The 14387-nt window shown below is 38.1% G+C and overlaps 1 protein-coding gene and 1 non-coding gene across 2 annotated transcripts; one reads left to right on the forward strand and one right to left on the reverse strand.

Annotated features, from left to right (window-relative positions):
* Positions 1-9004: 9004 nt before the first annotated feature.
* Positions 9005-9111, forward strand: LOC131172323 (small nucleolar RNA R71). The gene has a single exon (XR_009142805.1). It is a non-coding gene; the product is annotated as a small nucleolar RNA R71 (small nucleolar RNA).
* Positions 9112-11671: 2560 nt separating this feature from the next.
* On the reverse strand, positions 11672-12346 carry LOC110636739 (uncharacterized). Its single transcript, XM_058133091.1, has one exon. It carries the CDS (start codon positions 12344-12346, stop codon positions 11672-11674), a length of 675 nt encoding a protein of 224 aa, XP_057989074.1.
* Positions 12347-14387: the final 2041 nt, after the last annotated feature.

The following is a 14387-nucleotide window of genomic DNA, read 5'->3' on the forward strand; positions in this document are numbered from 1 at the left end:
AGACAGCTAACAGTGGCCGAGTATGAAAAGGAATTTGTCAGATTAAGCCGCTATGGAAGGGAGATAGTCCCTAATGAGGCTGAAAGGTGTAAGAGATTTGAAGAGGGATCAAATGACAACATAAAGATCATGATCACTGCCTTGGGAATCACCAACTTTACCAAGTTAGTGGAAGCTGCAATAAAGGTTGAAAAGGTTAGAATAAGTGAGCAGACCAGAAGAGAGAGACAGTAGAAGAGGGGCCCAGGTCAGTCTAGTTCATCTCCTGCATTTGGGAAGAAGTTCAAGGGTCCACCTGTACAGAGTTCAAGTCAGCCACAAGGTCAGGGTCAGTCTTAGGGGCCCAGGCCACAGTTTACCCCTAGGAGAGGTCAGTCCACACCATTAGTGGGCAGCTCTCCAGGGATGGGGTTCAGGGGACCAACCCCAGCAACTTCTACATGTCCACATTGCCTGAAGTGGCATAAGGGGGAGTGTTGGAGAGTGATCGTGCTCGCTAAGGTGTGGGTCAACAGAGCATCGATTGAGGAACCGCCCGAACTACTACAATGCTCCAACACAAGTAGACAGACCTACTCCTGCACCACAAAGGGGTAGAAAACTGCAAATCGAGGCGGTGGGACCATCACGAGGCTGCATTTGAGCGCCAGAGAGGCTCGAGGCGGACCACCTGCCAGAGCTTATGCCATGAGAGCTCAGGAGGAGCAAGATGCCCCGGACATCATCAGGGGTACGTTCTCCCTCTACAATACATCTGTGCATGCATTGGTGGATCCAGGATCCACTCATTCATACATCTGCATCAACCTACCCGTAGAAAGGGGGATACTAGTAGGGGAGAGTGACCAAGACATTCTGGTCACTAATCCATTGGGCCACAGTGTGGTAGTGAACAAAGTGTACAATGGTTGCCAATTAAGGATTCAGGGGTATGAATTCTTGGCAGACTTGATTGAGTTGCCTTTCCATGAGTTTGACGTGATTTTGGGAATGGATTGGTTGTCACGTCATCAGGCAATAGTTGATTGCAAATTGAAGAGAATTTCTCTGAAAACTTCTGAGGGTAATGAAATCACTGTTGTGGGGGAAAGGACAGATTTCTTGTCCAATGTCATCTCACGATTGCAAGAAGAATGATGAGAAAGGTCGTGAAGCCTACCTAGCACATGTGGTGGATACTAGGCGAGCTAAGCCAAACTCGAGTGATATACCCACGAAGAGACTTCCTGCAGGTATTTCTGAAGAGTTGCTGGTTTGCCACGAGAAAGGGAAGTTGAATTTGCTATTGAGACACCGCCGGATGACACCCATTTCCATTGCTCCTTATAGGATGGCACCCACTGAATTGAGGGAGTTGAAAACTCAGTTGCAAGAGTTGCTTGATAAGGGGTTCATACGCCTCAGTGTGTCACCATGGGGAGCTCCACTGCTGTTTGTGAAAAAGAAGGATAGGACTTTGAGGTTATGCATCGATTACCTGCAGTTGAACAAAGTGACTGTGAAGAATAAATATCCGTTGCCTAGAATTGATGATCTGTTTGATCAGTTGAAGGGAGCAGGAGTATTTTCTAAAATTGATCTCAGATCAGGGTACCATCAGTTGAGGGTGAGGGATGTAGATGTGCCAAAGACTGCATTCAGGACTCGGTATGGGCATTATGAGTTCCTAGTGATGCCCTTTGGCCTAACAAATGCACCAGCAGCATTCATGGACCTTATGAACCGTATCTTCCATCCATACTTAGATCGGTTCGTAGTGGTCTTTATTGATGATATTTTGGTGTATTCCAAGACCAGGGAAGAACATGATGAGCATTTGAGGATTGTTCTGCAAACCCTGAGAGAAAAGAAGCTGTATGCTAAGTTGTCCAAGTGTGACTTCTGGTTGAATGAGATTGCATTCCTTGGACACATAGTGTCAGCAGATGGGATTAGAGTGGATCCCAAGAAAATAGAAGCAGTGATGGAATGGAAGCCTCCCAGAAATACAACTGAGGTCAGAAGCTTCTTGGGGCTAGCTGGGTATTACAGAAGATTTGTGAAGGGATTTTCCTTAATAGCTGCTCCAATGACCAAGTTGTTACACAAGAATGTCAGATTTGACTGGAATGATAAGTGTCATACCAGTTTTGAGAAGTTGAAGGCTATGTTGACAGAGGCACCAGTGTTAACACAGCCAGTGTCAGGAAAGGACTTTGTGGTCTACAGTGATGCCTCTCATAATGGGTTAGGGTGTGTATTAATGCAAGAGGGGAAGGTGATGGCTTATACTTCCAGGCAGCTAAGGCTACATGAACAGAATTACCCTACCCATGATCTAGAGCTTGCAGCAATTATCTTCACACTAAAGATATGGAGGCACTACTTGTATGGTGAAAAGTGCTATATTTACACAGACCAAAAAAGTCTAAAATATTTGCCAACCCAGAAGGAGCTCAACCTTAGACAGAGACGATGGATTGAGTTCCTGAATGACTATGATTGTGTAATTGACTACCATCCTGGGAAGGCAAATGTAGTTGCTGATGCTTTGAGCAGAAAATCCATGATAGCTTTGAGATCATTGAATGCCCGTCTATCTTTGGTTCGAGATGGAGCTATTTTGGCTGAGTTGCAAGTGAGGCCAAACCTGTTACAGCAGATTTTAGATGGGCAGAAGGTAGATGAGAAGCTAATGGCTATTATGAGAAAAATCCTAGAAGGGAAAGCAACTGACTATGAGGTGAAAGCAGATGGGTGTCTGTACTACAAAGGAAGACTGTGTGTACCAGATGATGGGGAATTGAAGGCCAGTATTCTAAAAGAGGCGCACACCAGTGTTTATGCTATGCACCCAAGAAGTACAAAGATGTATCATGATCTGAAGCTTCAGTATTGGTGGCCTGGTATGAAGAAGGACATAGTTGACTATGTGACTAAATGCTTGACATGTCAGCAAGTCAAGGCAGAACATCAAGTTCCATCGGGATTGCTACAGCCTATATGCATACCTGAATGGAAATGGGATCGGGTCACCATGGATTTTATGAATGGTCTACCTCTCACCCAGAAGAAACATGATGCAGTATGGGTGATAGTAGATAGATTGACGGTCAAGACACTTTCTCGCCGATTAGACCGACTACTCACTGGAGAAGTTAGCAGAATTGTATATCAGTGAGATAGTTAGACTACATGGAATTCCACTTTCCATCATATCTGATCGAGACCCAAGGTTTACATCGAGATTTTGGAAGAAGATGCATGAGTCCTTGGGTACACAACTCCATTTCAACACAGCTTTCCATCCTCAGACGGATGGGCAATCAGAAAGAGTAATCCAGGTAAACAATTGAACCAATTAAATTAATACAAATATTGAACTAAAATGATAATAATAACATGAAATATATGTTAAGTCCCTGAGAATATGCTGAGGAGTTGTGTCATTGAGTTTGAGGGAAGTTGGGATAGATACCTCCCACTGGCAGAATTTTCATACAACAATAGCTACCAAGCTAGTATCCAAATGGCCCCGTATGAAGCACTGTATGGGAGGAAATGTAGAACTCGCAGTGTCTTTGGACTGAATTGGGCGAAGACAAGCTGGTAGGGCTGCACTGTGAAACAGATCGAGGAGAAAGTAAAACTAATCAAAGCCAATCAAGGTTGCCTCGGATAGATGTAAATCTTATGCCGACCAAGAGAAAAGAAATAGAATACGGTTGGCGACAAAGTGTTCCTCAAGGTGTCACCATGGAAGAAGGTACGAGATTTGGAAGAAAAGGTAAGTTGAGCCCTAGGTTCATTGGCCCATATGAAGTCATTGAGCGTGTGGGACCAAAGAGCCTACAAAGCTAGCTTTACCACCGTAGTGGACAAGATCCACAATGTGTTCCACGTATCTATGCTAATAAGATATCGCTCAGATCCTTCACATGTCATCTCCATGGAAGAAATTGAAGTACAACCGGATTTGACATATGAAGAAGAACCCATACGGATCCTGGCTCGGGAAGTGAAGGAGTTGAGAAATAAGCAGATTCCACTGGTGAAAGTGCTTTGGAGGCACCACAACACCGAGGAGGCAACTTGGGAAAGTGAAGAGATGATGAGGCAACAGTTCCCTCAACTGTTTGCATCAGGTAAATTTCGAGGACGAAATTTAAATTAGAGGGGAAGAGTTGTAACACCCTCCCTGTAGCAACTCCATACATTCTTATTCGGTGACGATGTCGGTCGACGGCTAGAACGTCCGGAAAAATATTTAAACTAAAGTGAGGAACCATAATTAACTCAAATATTAATAAGAAAAATTTAGGAAAAATTTTAGAAATAAAATACAACCAAGTTAAATGAGCCGGTACCCTAGCGATGGGTAACCTTGTGGGAAGTTGCGGTTCTCGCAACTAGGAGCCCTAGACCGGGGGAAAAATTCATAAAATAATTTTTGGGACTCTAGAGAAGGGTCATTGAGGTTTCTATGGCATTAGAATGCCAAGAAAATATTTAGAAAAATTTTTCAATCGGTACAGACAATTTTAACCCGTTAAGCCAAATGGAGGGCATTTTGGTCATTTCGCCTTCAGAGACGACTTTTGGCCGACTTGTCCAGTTAAGTAAATAATTATTATGACACAAAATGTGAATAAACATTACTAAAAATTAAATTGAAAATGAGTAGAGAAGAAAAGAAAAGAAAATGAGAATAAATGTCAATTTTGATATCATATGATGTCATTTAAAGGAATTCCCACCAATCACATTAAAGCATCACTTAAGTAAGTGATAAAAGAAGATAAATAACACCAAAAAAAGGAAAAAACAATCTGTTTCTTCACCAAATGAAAGAGCAGCCGTTTCCCTCTTCTCCCATAGCCAAACCTCCATGAAAGCTCCACCAAAGCTTTATAACTCACCAAATCTCACCCCAAAACCCTAAACACCCTTCACAAAAATTAACCCCCACATCAAGAGCAAAGTTTTGATTATCATAAAGTGAAGAAATTCTAAGGTTTATACAAGCCAATAAAGAGATCAAAGAGGTTAGTGCATGTTGATTACTTAATCTTGTTTATTTCTTAAAACTTAGTTTGAATATGAACAAATAATTAAGAAATTGAGATAAATCATGTGTGAAATTGAGAATGGAATTTTGGCCAGCTTTATGGGAGTGGTAGTTGATGGTTTTGATGGATTTAAAATGGCTTAGAAATGGTGTTGATGTGTAGACAAAAATTTGAAATGGATTAGTATGCCTAATTGACATGTGTTGTGTGAACCTTGAATTTGAGCTAGGGTTTTGGATAGAAATTTGGGCTTTGCTTATGTAATGGTGAATGAACATTCTAATAGCAAATTAGTGACCATTTGAGGTAAATTGACCATAACTTGGGGTGAATTATAGCATTAAAAAACTGATTTGGTATGCTGCCTAGTGAGAGCAGCAGGTTTGGATGTAAGTCCAGCCTGTTTGGACAGCCATAACTTGGGCTGTGTAGGTTCAATTGGTGTTTGGGCAATTAGACATGAAACTAGACACATAATGGCACAATTTTGGTGAGGAAGCCATGCCCAAAAGACCAAAGCAAGTAGACCAAAAACTTGCCCCAATCCGGATGTCCTGCAACCAGATTCTGCAGAATGACCAAATGAACAGTGATTGTCCATTTGGCCATAACTCATTGTAGAATGGTCCAATTGACCTGAAATTTTTACAGCAACAAGTTAAGATATAGACCAACAACTTTCATGAAGAAACCTATCCCAAATTATGACCAGAACCTATCCAACAAGGCAGTTGCAGTTACTGTTCACTGCACTATAGATATAGTCAGTTCTGAAATTTTTCAATCCGGCCAGTTGTGGTTTTTGGACCATAACTTGAGTTACAAAACTCCAAATGGAGTAATTCAAAAAAGGAAATTCAACTAGACAAAATAAGGAACAACTTTCATGTTTATCATTTTCTCAAATTCCTACTGCAACAGTAACTAATAGAACAGTAAAATTAGGGTATAAAAACTGAAATTTCTGCTCCATTAGTTTTAAGCTTAGAAATAGTATTGGTGATTAATGCCAACAAGTTTTGAATGCAAAATGTGGTATGTTGGGAGTGTTAAAACCAATGTACCTATTTTCTATGCAAAAGTCAATATTTTTGTTGACTAATGAAGTGAATAGTAACACCAAAGCTTGAAATTCAAAAATTACAAAATACAAAAGTATCAAATGCCCTAGTATACCTAACAAGATTGGTTTGGATAGTTTGGCATGCCAATAGGGTTCAGTTAGCAGTACTGCACATGGCATTATGCCATTCTGTGATTTCATGGCTTTTAGCCATTCTGACATTGTGTTGATATTTGGCCTTGTGCCTATTGTCATTACAGCTTATTAGCTGTTCTGTTGCACATCGGGAGATGCATATGTGACCGATGGTGTGACGGCCCGAGGTACTAGATACCCAGTGCCAGTTTACCCGTTTATCTAGTCCAGTCGTCCAGTATAGGTTACTTAGGCAACCAAAAGAATGAAAGTGGATAAATTTAACGAAATAATGAATATAACAAGTACAAAACAAGTAAGACATCGATACATTCAATGCATATTTATTTCTGTTATTTCCTTTTATTTTATTATTGGCACCACTAAGCATTATTGCTTAGCGCGTTGCTTTTGCCACGCATAGGTTCTGGAGATACTGACCGAGAGTCCAGTAGACCACAGACTGGGTGAGACCTCCTGCAGCTCTGCTTAGTGTCCGTGTCACCTCACCATCTTCAGTGCATTGGTAGGACACTAGGTTTCATTTTGGTATTTTGTAATTAACTTTTATTTTTTTTTGTGTAAATGGAATTTATGTAATGTATTTTGATGTTAACATAAATCGTGAAAAATTGTGTTTATGAATGGAAATTAAGAAATTTTCTTTTTTTTTATTGCTTGTATATGAATACTATGAGAAATGAATGTTTGAGTAATGGAAAGGTTGTTGAAAAATAATTGAGACCTTGTTGATGATTATTGGAGTTGAGAGTGATTGGATATAAATATTGGAAGTGTTTTTCACAGGTTTCGAAGAACTGCTTTCTCCATTTTTAGCCGGTACTCTGCCGGATTTTCTATAAAATTTTCGGAACCTCAAATAAATTATAATTTCAATAAATGACTTAAATGAATTATATTTCACAAGTTATATTCAAAACTATGATAAAAATTAATTAAGGAAGAATAAAAAATGATTAAGATAAAATAGAGTGTTTCCGGTACACTGTGTGACATTTCTTACTCGGATATACTGTAGATGGGTAAGGGGTGTCACAAGGTAATGACTGCATTGCCATTACTGCCTCTTGAACCTCTACACTTAATGGTGGATTGGTATTGATTTCTTGAATTCCTTGACTAATCACCACTTCTAACTCATCCTCCATGCTTAACTCAAAGACATCCTGCACAATTGTATCAATAACATTAATAGAAAAGACAAAATGATCATCAGCAGGATACTTCATAGCATCAAAGATATTAAATTTGACAGTCTCTCCATCAAACTCCATAGTTAAGGTACCATCATCTACATCAATTTTTGTCTTGGTAGTTTTGAGGAAAGGTCTTCCAAACAAAATCAAAGCTGACTTTGATGTGGGAACACTATCCTCCATATCCAGAATGTAAAAGTCTGCAGGAAAAATCAATTCTCTAACCTGCACCAACACATCCTCAACTACTCCCAATGGGTAAGCATTAGAACAATCAGCTAACTGAATAATGGCACTGATTTCTTTCAAAGGACCCAAATTTAAAGTTTGAAAAACTGAATTTAACATAACATTAATAGATGCTCCTAAATCTGCCATTGCATGTTTAAATTTAGAATCACCTATTCTGCAGGGAATAGAAAACGAACCTGGATCCTTACACTTAGGGGGTAATTTTTGCTGAATTAATGCTGACCACACTGATCCTCTCATTATTCCTCAACTTGCGCTTTGTAGTGTATAATTCCTTAAGGAATTTAGCATGATTGGGAACTTGTTTGATCGCATCAAGTAAAGGTATATTCACCTCCACCTTTCTGAAAGTCTCCAAAATTTCTTTCTCTTATTCTTCTTTCTTATTTTTAGCCAACCTGCATGGGAATGGAGGAAGAATAGAATTATTAACCTTATTCAGTTTAGGTTCAGTATTTACCTCAATTTCAGACTCTTTATCTCCTTGCTTCTTCTTTTTCATTGACTTGTGTGGAGTCTGATTATCAACTTCTTTCCCACTCCGCAATAGTATCGCACTTGCATTTTCTCTGGGGTTCATGACTGTTTGTGATGGAAGCTTTCCAGAACCTTGAGCTTCAAGCTTGCTTACAGATGAAGCTAACTGACCAATCTGCCTCTCTATGTTTTGAATGCTATTTCTGGTCTCCTGTTGAAACTGTTGGGTATTGTTAGCCAAAGCCTTAACAATTTCATCAAGTGACATACCTTGATTTGAGGGAGGCGGAGGTGGAGGTGGTTGATTCACTTGTGGTCTCTGCTGATGGTATTGGTTTTGCACCGATTGATTCCCATAACTCAGATTAGGATGATCTCGCCATCCTGGATTATAAGTATTTGAATAGGGATCATACCTGCATTGTGGCTGTCCATAATGTCCTACTGCATTAGCATGTTGCATTGATTCATCCTCTTGTAACGCAGGACACATATCAGTAGCATGACCCGAACCCGAACAAATTCCACATGCCTTAATAGGTTGCATGTTCCCTACAGCCAACTGCCTCACCAAAGAAGTTAAATAAGAAATTTGTTTCTCAAGGTTAGATGTACTTACCTCATTAACCTTCATAGGTGTGTGATCCATTCTCATTCCAAACTGCTGAGAATTTGCTGCCATGTTAGCAATCAGCCTCCTTGCTTCATCTGGTGTCTTGTCAACCAAAGCTCCTCCATTGGTAGCATCTATCATACTGCAGTCCATTAGTAGAAGTCCCTCATAGAAATATTGAATCAACAGCTGCTCACTTATTTGATGATGGGGACAGCTTGCAAACAGCTTCTTAAATCTCTCCCAATACTCTTACAAGCTCTCTCCATTGTACTATCGGATGCCACAAATTTCTTTTCTAATATTGGCATCACGGGAAGCAGGAAAATACTTCTCCAAAAATACTTGCTTCATCCCATTCCATGAGTTAACAGTTCCAAAAGGAAGGTAATACAACCAATCCTTAGCTGTGCCCTCCAGTGAGAAAGGAAAAGCTCGAAGCTTGATCTGATCCTCTGAAACTCCTTGAGGTTTTCATGCTGGAACACACAACATGAAATTCCTTTAGATGCTTATGTGGATCCTCACTTGCAAGACCATGAAACTTAGGCAACAAATGAATTAGTCCAGATTTCAATTCAAAAGCAACATTTAAAGCAGGGTATTAGATACACAAAGGCTGTTGGTTTAGATCAGAAGTAGCCAATTCTTTCAAAGTCCTAGCAGCAGCCATGGTCTCATTTTCAGAACATAACTCTGAATCCGAATCCAAACTTAGCTCCTTTGGAGATTGGACTCCTTCAGATGTACTTGGAATCTGCCTAGCTTGCTTAGCCAATTTTCTCAACCGTTTAGCTATTTTTTCTACTTCTGGATCAAAGATCAACTCACTAGATTGAGAAATTCTTGTCATAAGCAAAGCGAAATCAAAGTAAAAAGAAAAAAAAGTGCCTCAAAACCCTAGAAAACAATGGAATTTGGCCTCAAGAGGGTGGGGCCAAGGAATCCTATGGATTGATTGGTCTTGATCAGAGCGTCGTTTCCTTCAAAATAGGTATGGGCTGCCCTCCAAATTCAACCAAAGTCCTTAATGAACAGTAACACCGTAATTATTTTATTCTTTTTTCTTTTCCAAAAACCTGAAAATAGCAACAACTCACAAATAAAATTAGTAACAGAATATCTAACACCAAAAACACGAAATCAAATAAACTTTAGTCCCCGGCAACGGCGCCAAAATTCTTGATGGGTGTCAAATCCACCAGAAATTAAATTAACTAAAATTACCAATAATGAAATATTTTTTGCAGCAAGTGGTAAATCTAGGTCAAACCCTAGAGACTGAATTATTAAATTTTGTTCACTTGTCTGTAATGGAAAATGAAAGAAACAAAGATTGGGGGGTGTTTTGTAACACAAAATCAGAAGAAATCAGAAATTCAAGAACTAAATATGAAAATCTCAATTTAAAAAAACTTCAGTCCAAGGTAATTCACATTCCAATGCATTGATTTGATCATAGACAAAAGAAATACAATTATCTCTTATTGAATACTTAACGTAGATTTACCAAACAGCGAGGTAAACCCCTGATTTCCCTATATTCATCAATTCGAGCTCAGTACTCTTATTGACTCTAATTATTAACTGAGTTGGTATTAAGCAATCCTCATCAAATTAATAACTGCTTTAAGAAAAGGAAGTAGTTAAGCTGAACAATAATTTATGAAGCATAAATCATTTAATCCACCCTATTGTTTCCTTAGGTTGTTATCAAAAATTGGGATCATAATCAATAAAACCTAATTGCTACTCATGTTCAATCTTACACAACAATTATGGATTATGAAGATGAACTAGCAATTGATCAAATCAAACAATTAACAAATAGGCCTTTTTAGCAAATCATTCAACAGATCAAAAATAATTAAATAAGAAAATAATAGATATTCAAAAAGACATAAATTAAATTAAGAACCTGGTCTCACAAATCAAACATAACAACTTGAATCCCTTGAACTGAATTAAAAACTTAGACACTCATGTTCATGGCTTACAGAAAATTAAAGAAGAAATATAGAATGTAAATGGAAAATGAAAATCTGAATTGAGATGCTCTTAGCTACTGCCCAAAGACGAATTTATACTAAAAAAAACCTAATCTTTAAGATAGGAACCAAACCAAACTAGGAAAGGTTTTGAAATTCAAGATGCAGATTTTCAGCCTGCATTCACGTTTCTGGAATCAAGGCAGATTTTTAGTGACTTTCTTTCCGAATCTGCCTCTGCCCTCTTCAAGAAAGTTCTAGCCCTATTTCTTAGCTTTCCAACGGGTACTCATGGACACAAATTCGAGGTCTACAACTTAAGTTATGGCTCAAAAATCAGGACTGGTTTAGTCAGATGGTCCAGCCCATTGTGACGACTTCATTGCTATTTTTGATAATTAAAATGGCATCATCTCTCATCCATCCCTTCATAGAAGTTGTAGAGGTAGCTCTTAAGGTTCAATTGGGCTTGGCCTTACTTCATTTGGACTTTTGAAACTCCAGATACAAAATAAATACTAAAACTGGTCGTGACCCATCGAGTCTGGGCTTTTGCAATAGATCTATAGCTAATTTTATCAATCTTGGAGACTGATTTGGGCTTTGGTCCCTCTTTATCATTTGAAGTGCTCTATCATAGCTTTTAAATGGATTAAACAGCAATTAATTTGGAGACCCACAACTTTAGAAATACCTAAAAAATACAGCAAAGTTCAAATGCTGAAAATTTCTCCATTTAACACAATTATTCCACAACTATCTAAAAATATGCCTAAATGATAAATATATTTTAACTAGCTGAATTAAACATAAAAACATAAAAAACATACTAGAAACACTAAATGTAATGGGAGTAAAATTAATAAATTATGCACTTATCACTCCTCCATCTCTAGTACAATAAAATCCACTGGAATGAAAAACTTCCCAACTTTTAATGGCACATTCTCTAAAATCCCAACTGGATACTTTATAGATCTGTCAGCTAACTGCAAAGAAATAGTTGTGGGCTTTAGATCTCCAACCTTCAACTTCTCACATATGGAAAGTGGCATCAAGCTGACACTAGCCCCCAAGTCACATAATGCTCTCTCAATTCTTGTTTCTCCAATGTGAAATGGTATGGAAAAACTTTCAGGATCTTTCAGCTTAGGTGGGAGCTTATTCTGCAATATAGCACTGCACTCCTCAGTAAGTGCAACAGTTTCATAATCTTCCAACCTTCTTTTATTTGATAGAATCTCCTTCAAAAACTTAGCATAAGAAGGCATTTGAGAAATGACATCTGTGAATGGAATGTTAATATACAACTTCTTCAAAACTTCAAGGAATTTCCCAAACTGGTTATCTATTTTTGCTTTCTGAAACCTCTGAGGAAAGGGCAATGGTGGCTTGTACGGTGCATGAGGCACATATTTCTCTTCTATTTCCTTTGTATCTTCTTTCTCTTCATTTACTTCCTTATTAGCTTTAGCTTTAGTTGAAGTGGATTCACTCTCACACTCATCTTTCTTTTCTTTCAACTTCATTTCAAGTTCCTGTTCTTCCCCCATTACCTTTCCACTTCTTAAAGTAACCGCATTGCATTGCTCCCTGATGGTTGTCGAATCCACCAGAAATTAAATTAACTGAAATCACTAATTATGAAATATTTTCTGCAGTAAGTGGTAAATCCAGGTCGAACCCTAGAGACTAAATTATTAAATTTTGTGCACTTGTGTACTGGAAAAAAGAAACAAAGGTTGGGGGGGGGGGTGTAACACCCTCACTGTAGCAATTTCGCATATTCTACTATTTTAGTGACCGATGTCGGTCTGGACAGCTAGAACACCTGAAAAAATATTTAGACTAGAGTGAGGAGTATAATAATAAGAAAAATTTAGAAAAAATTTTAAAAATAAAATACAACCAAGTTAAATGAGCCGGTGCCCTAGCAATTGGTAACCCAGTGGGAAGTTGCGGTACTCGCAGTTAGGAGCCCTAAACCCGGGAGAAAGTTCATGAAATAATTTTTGGGATTCCAGAGAAGAGTCATTGAGGTTTCTATGGCATTAGAACACCAAGAAAAGGTTTAGAAAATTTTTTCAATCGGTACAGACAATTTTAGTCTGTTAAGCCAAACGGAGGGTATTTTGGTCACTTCGTCTTCAGATATGATTTTTGGCCGACTTGTCCAGTTAAGTAAATAATTATTATGATCTAAAATATGAATAAATATTATCAAAAATTAAATTGAAAATGAGTACAAAGAAAAAGAAAAGAAAAATGAAGATAATTGGAATTATTACATCATGATGATGTCAATAAAAACTTATCCGCCAATCACCATTCAACAAGCTTACATAAAACAAATAAAAAGAGAATAATAAACCAAAAATTGTGGTCATCTTCCTCCTCCCAAGAGCCATAGCTGAACCACCATTTTCTAGAGCTCTCCCCATTGCTCTTTCTTCTCACCTCAAATTCCCATATAAAAACACCATAAAATCTCTAGACTTCTTTCATGAAAATTTACTTGTGCACCTTGGGAGAGTATTTGGCAACCTAGAAAAAGAAAGAAAGTGTAGTTTAAGTCTGCTCAAAGATGTTAGTGCTACTTCCTTCCATATTCTTTTAGTAAACTTAAATTTGAGCATGAAAATGGAAAGAATTACAAGAAAAAAATTGAGAAATTATTCATGTTTGATGGAAGAAGAATTTTGGTCAACATGTGTATGTGTACCTATGGGAATTGATAAATTTAAATGAAATAAAATGTGATCATTGGAGTTGCTTAGTAGGAATTTGTGATTGGATTTGTTAGATGGCATGGATAGTATGAAATGGACACTTTGGAAATTAGGGTTTGTGAAAAATTAGAGTTTTGCTTATGTAATGGTATGTTAACCTTGTAATGGTCAATTAGTGACCATTTGAATGTGTGTGAGGAGAAATTGAAGTGAGTAAGGATAATGGAGTTGAGTTTAGGCATACTGCCGTTGGTGACCTGCAGGATTGGTTGTGAGTCCAGTAGGTTTGGGCAGCTATAAATGGAGTTCTATAGGTTCAATTGGTACAAGGCTAATTGAACATGAAACTAGACACATAATAGCACAACTTTGGTGAAGAAACCCTACCTAGAAAACCAAACCAAGTTAACCTAAAAATTGCCCTAATCCGGGTGACTTGCATTCTGCCTGGGCAAAATGACCAAATAAATAGTATTTATTTATTTGGTCATAACTTAGTGTAGAAACATCCAATTGACCTAAAATTTTACCAGACAAAAGCTAAGACATAGTTCTACAACTTTCATGAAGAACACAAATCCAAATTCTGACCATAACCTAGTCAAATTGCCAACCAAACTTAGGTCACCAAATTTGGTAGAACCAAATTGCCCAGAAATTCTGGGTACAGGTCAATCCGGTCAGTGATGGTAAAATGACCATAACTTGAGCTACAAAACTCCAAATGGAGTGATTCAGAAAAAGAAATGTAACTAGACACAATAAGGAACAACTTTCATGAAGACAATTTTATCAAATTCCTACTGTACAAATGACCAATAAAATAGTAAACTTAGTGCTTAAAATCTGAAAATTGTGAATAACT

This window comes from Hevea brasiliensis, chromosome 13, assembly GCF_030052815.1.
Source record: "Hevea brasiliensis isolate MT/VB/25A 57/8 chromosome 13, ASM3005281v1, whole genome shotgun sequence".
Lineage (NCBI taxonomy): Eukaryota > Viridiplantae > Streptophyta > Magnoliopsida > Malpighiales > Euphorbiaceae > Hevea > Hevea brasiliensis.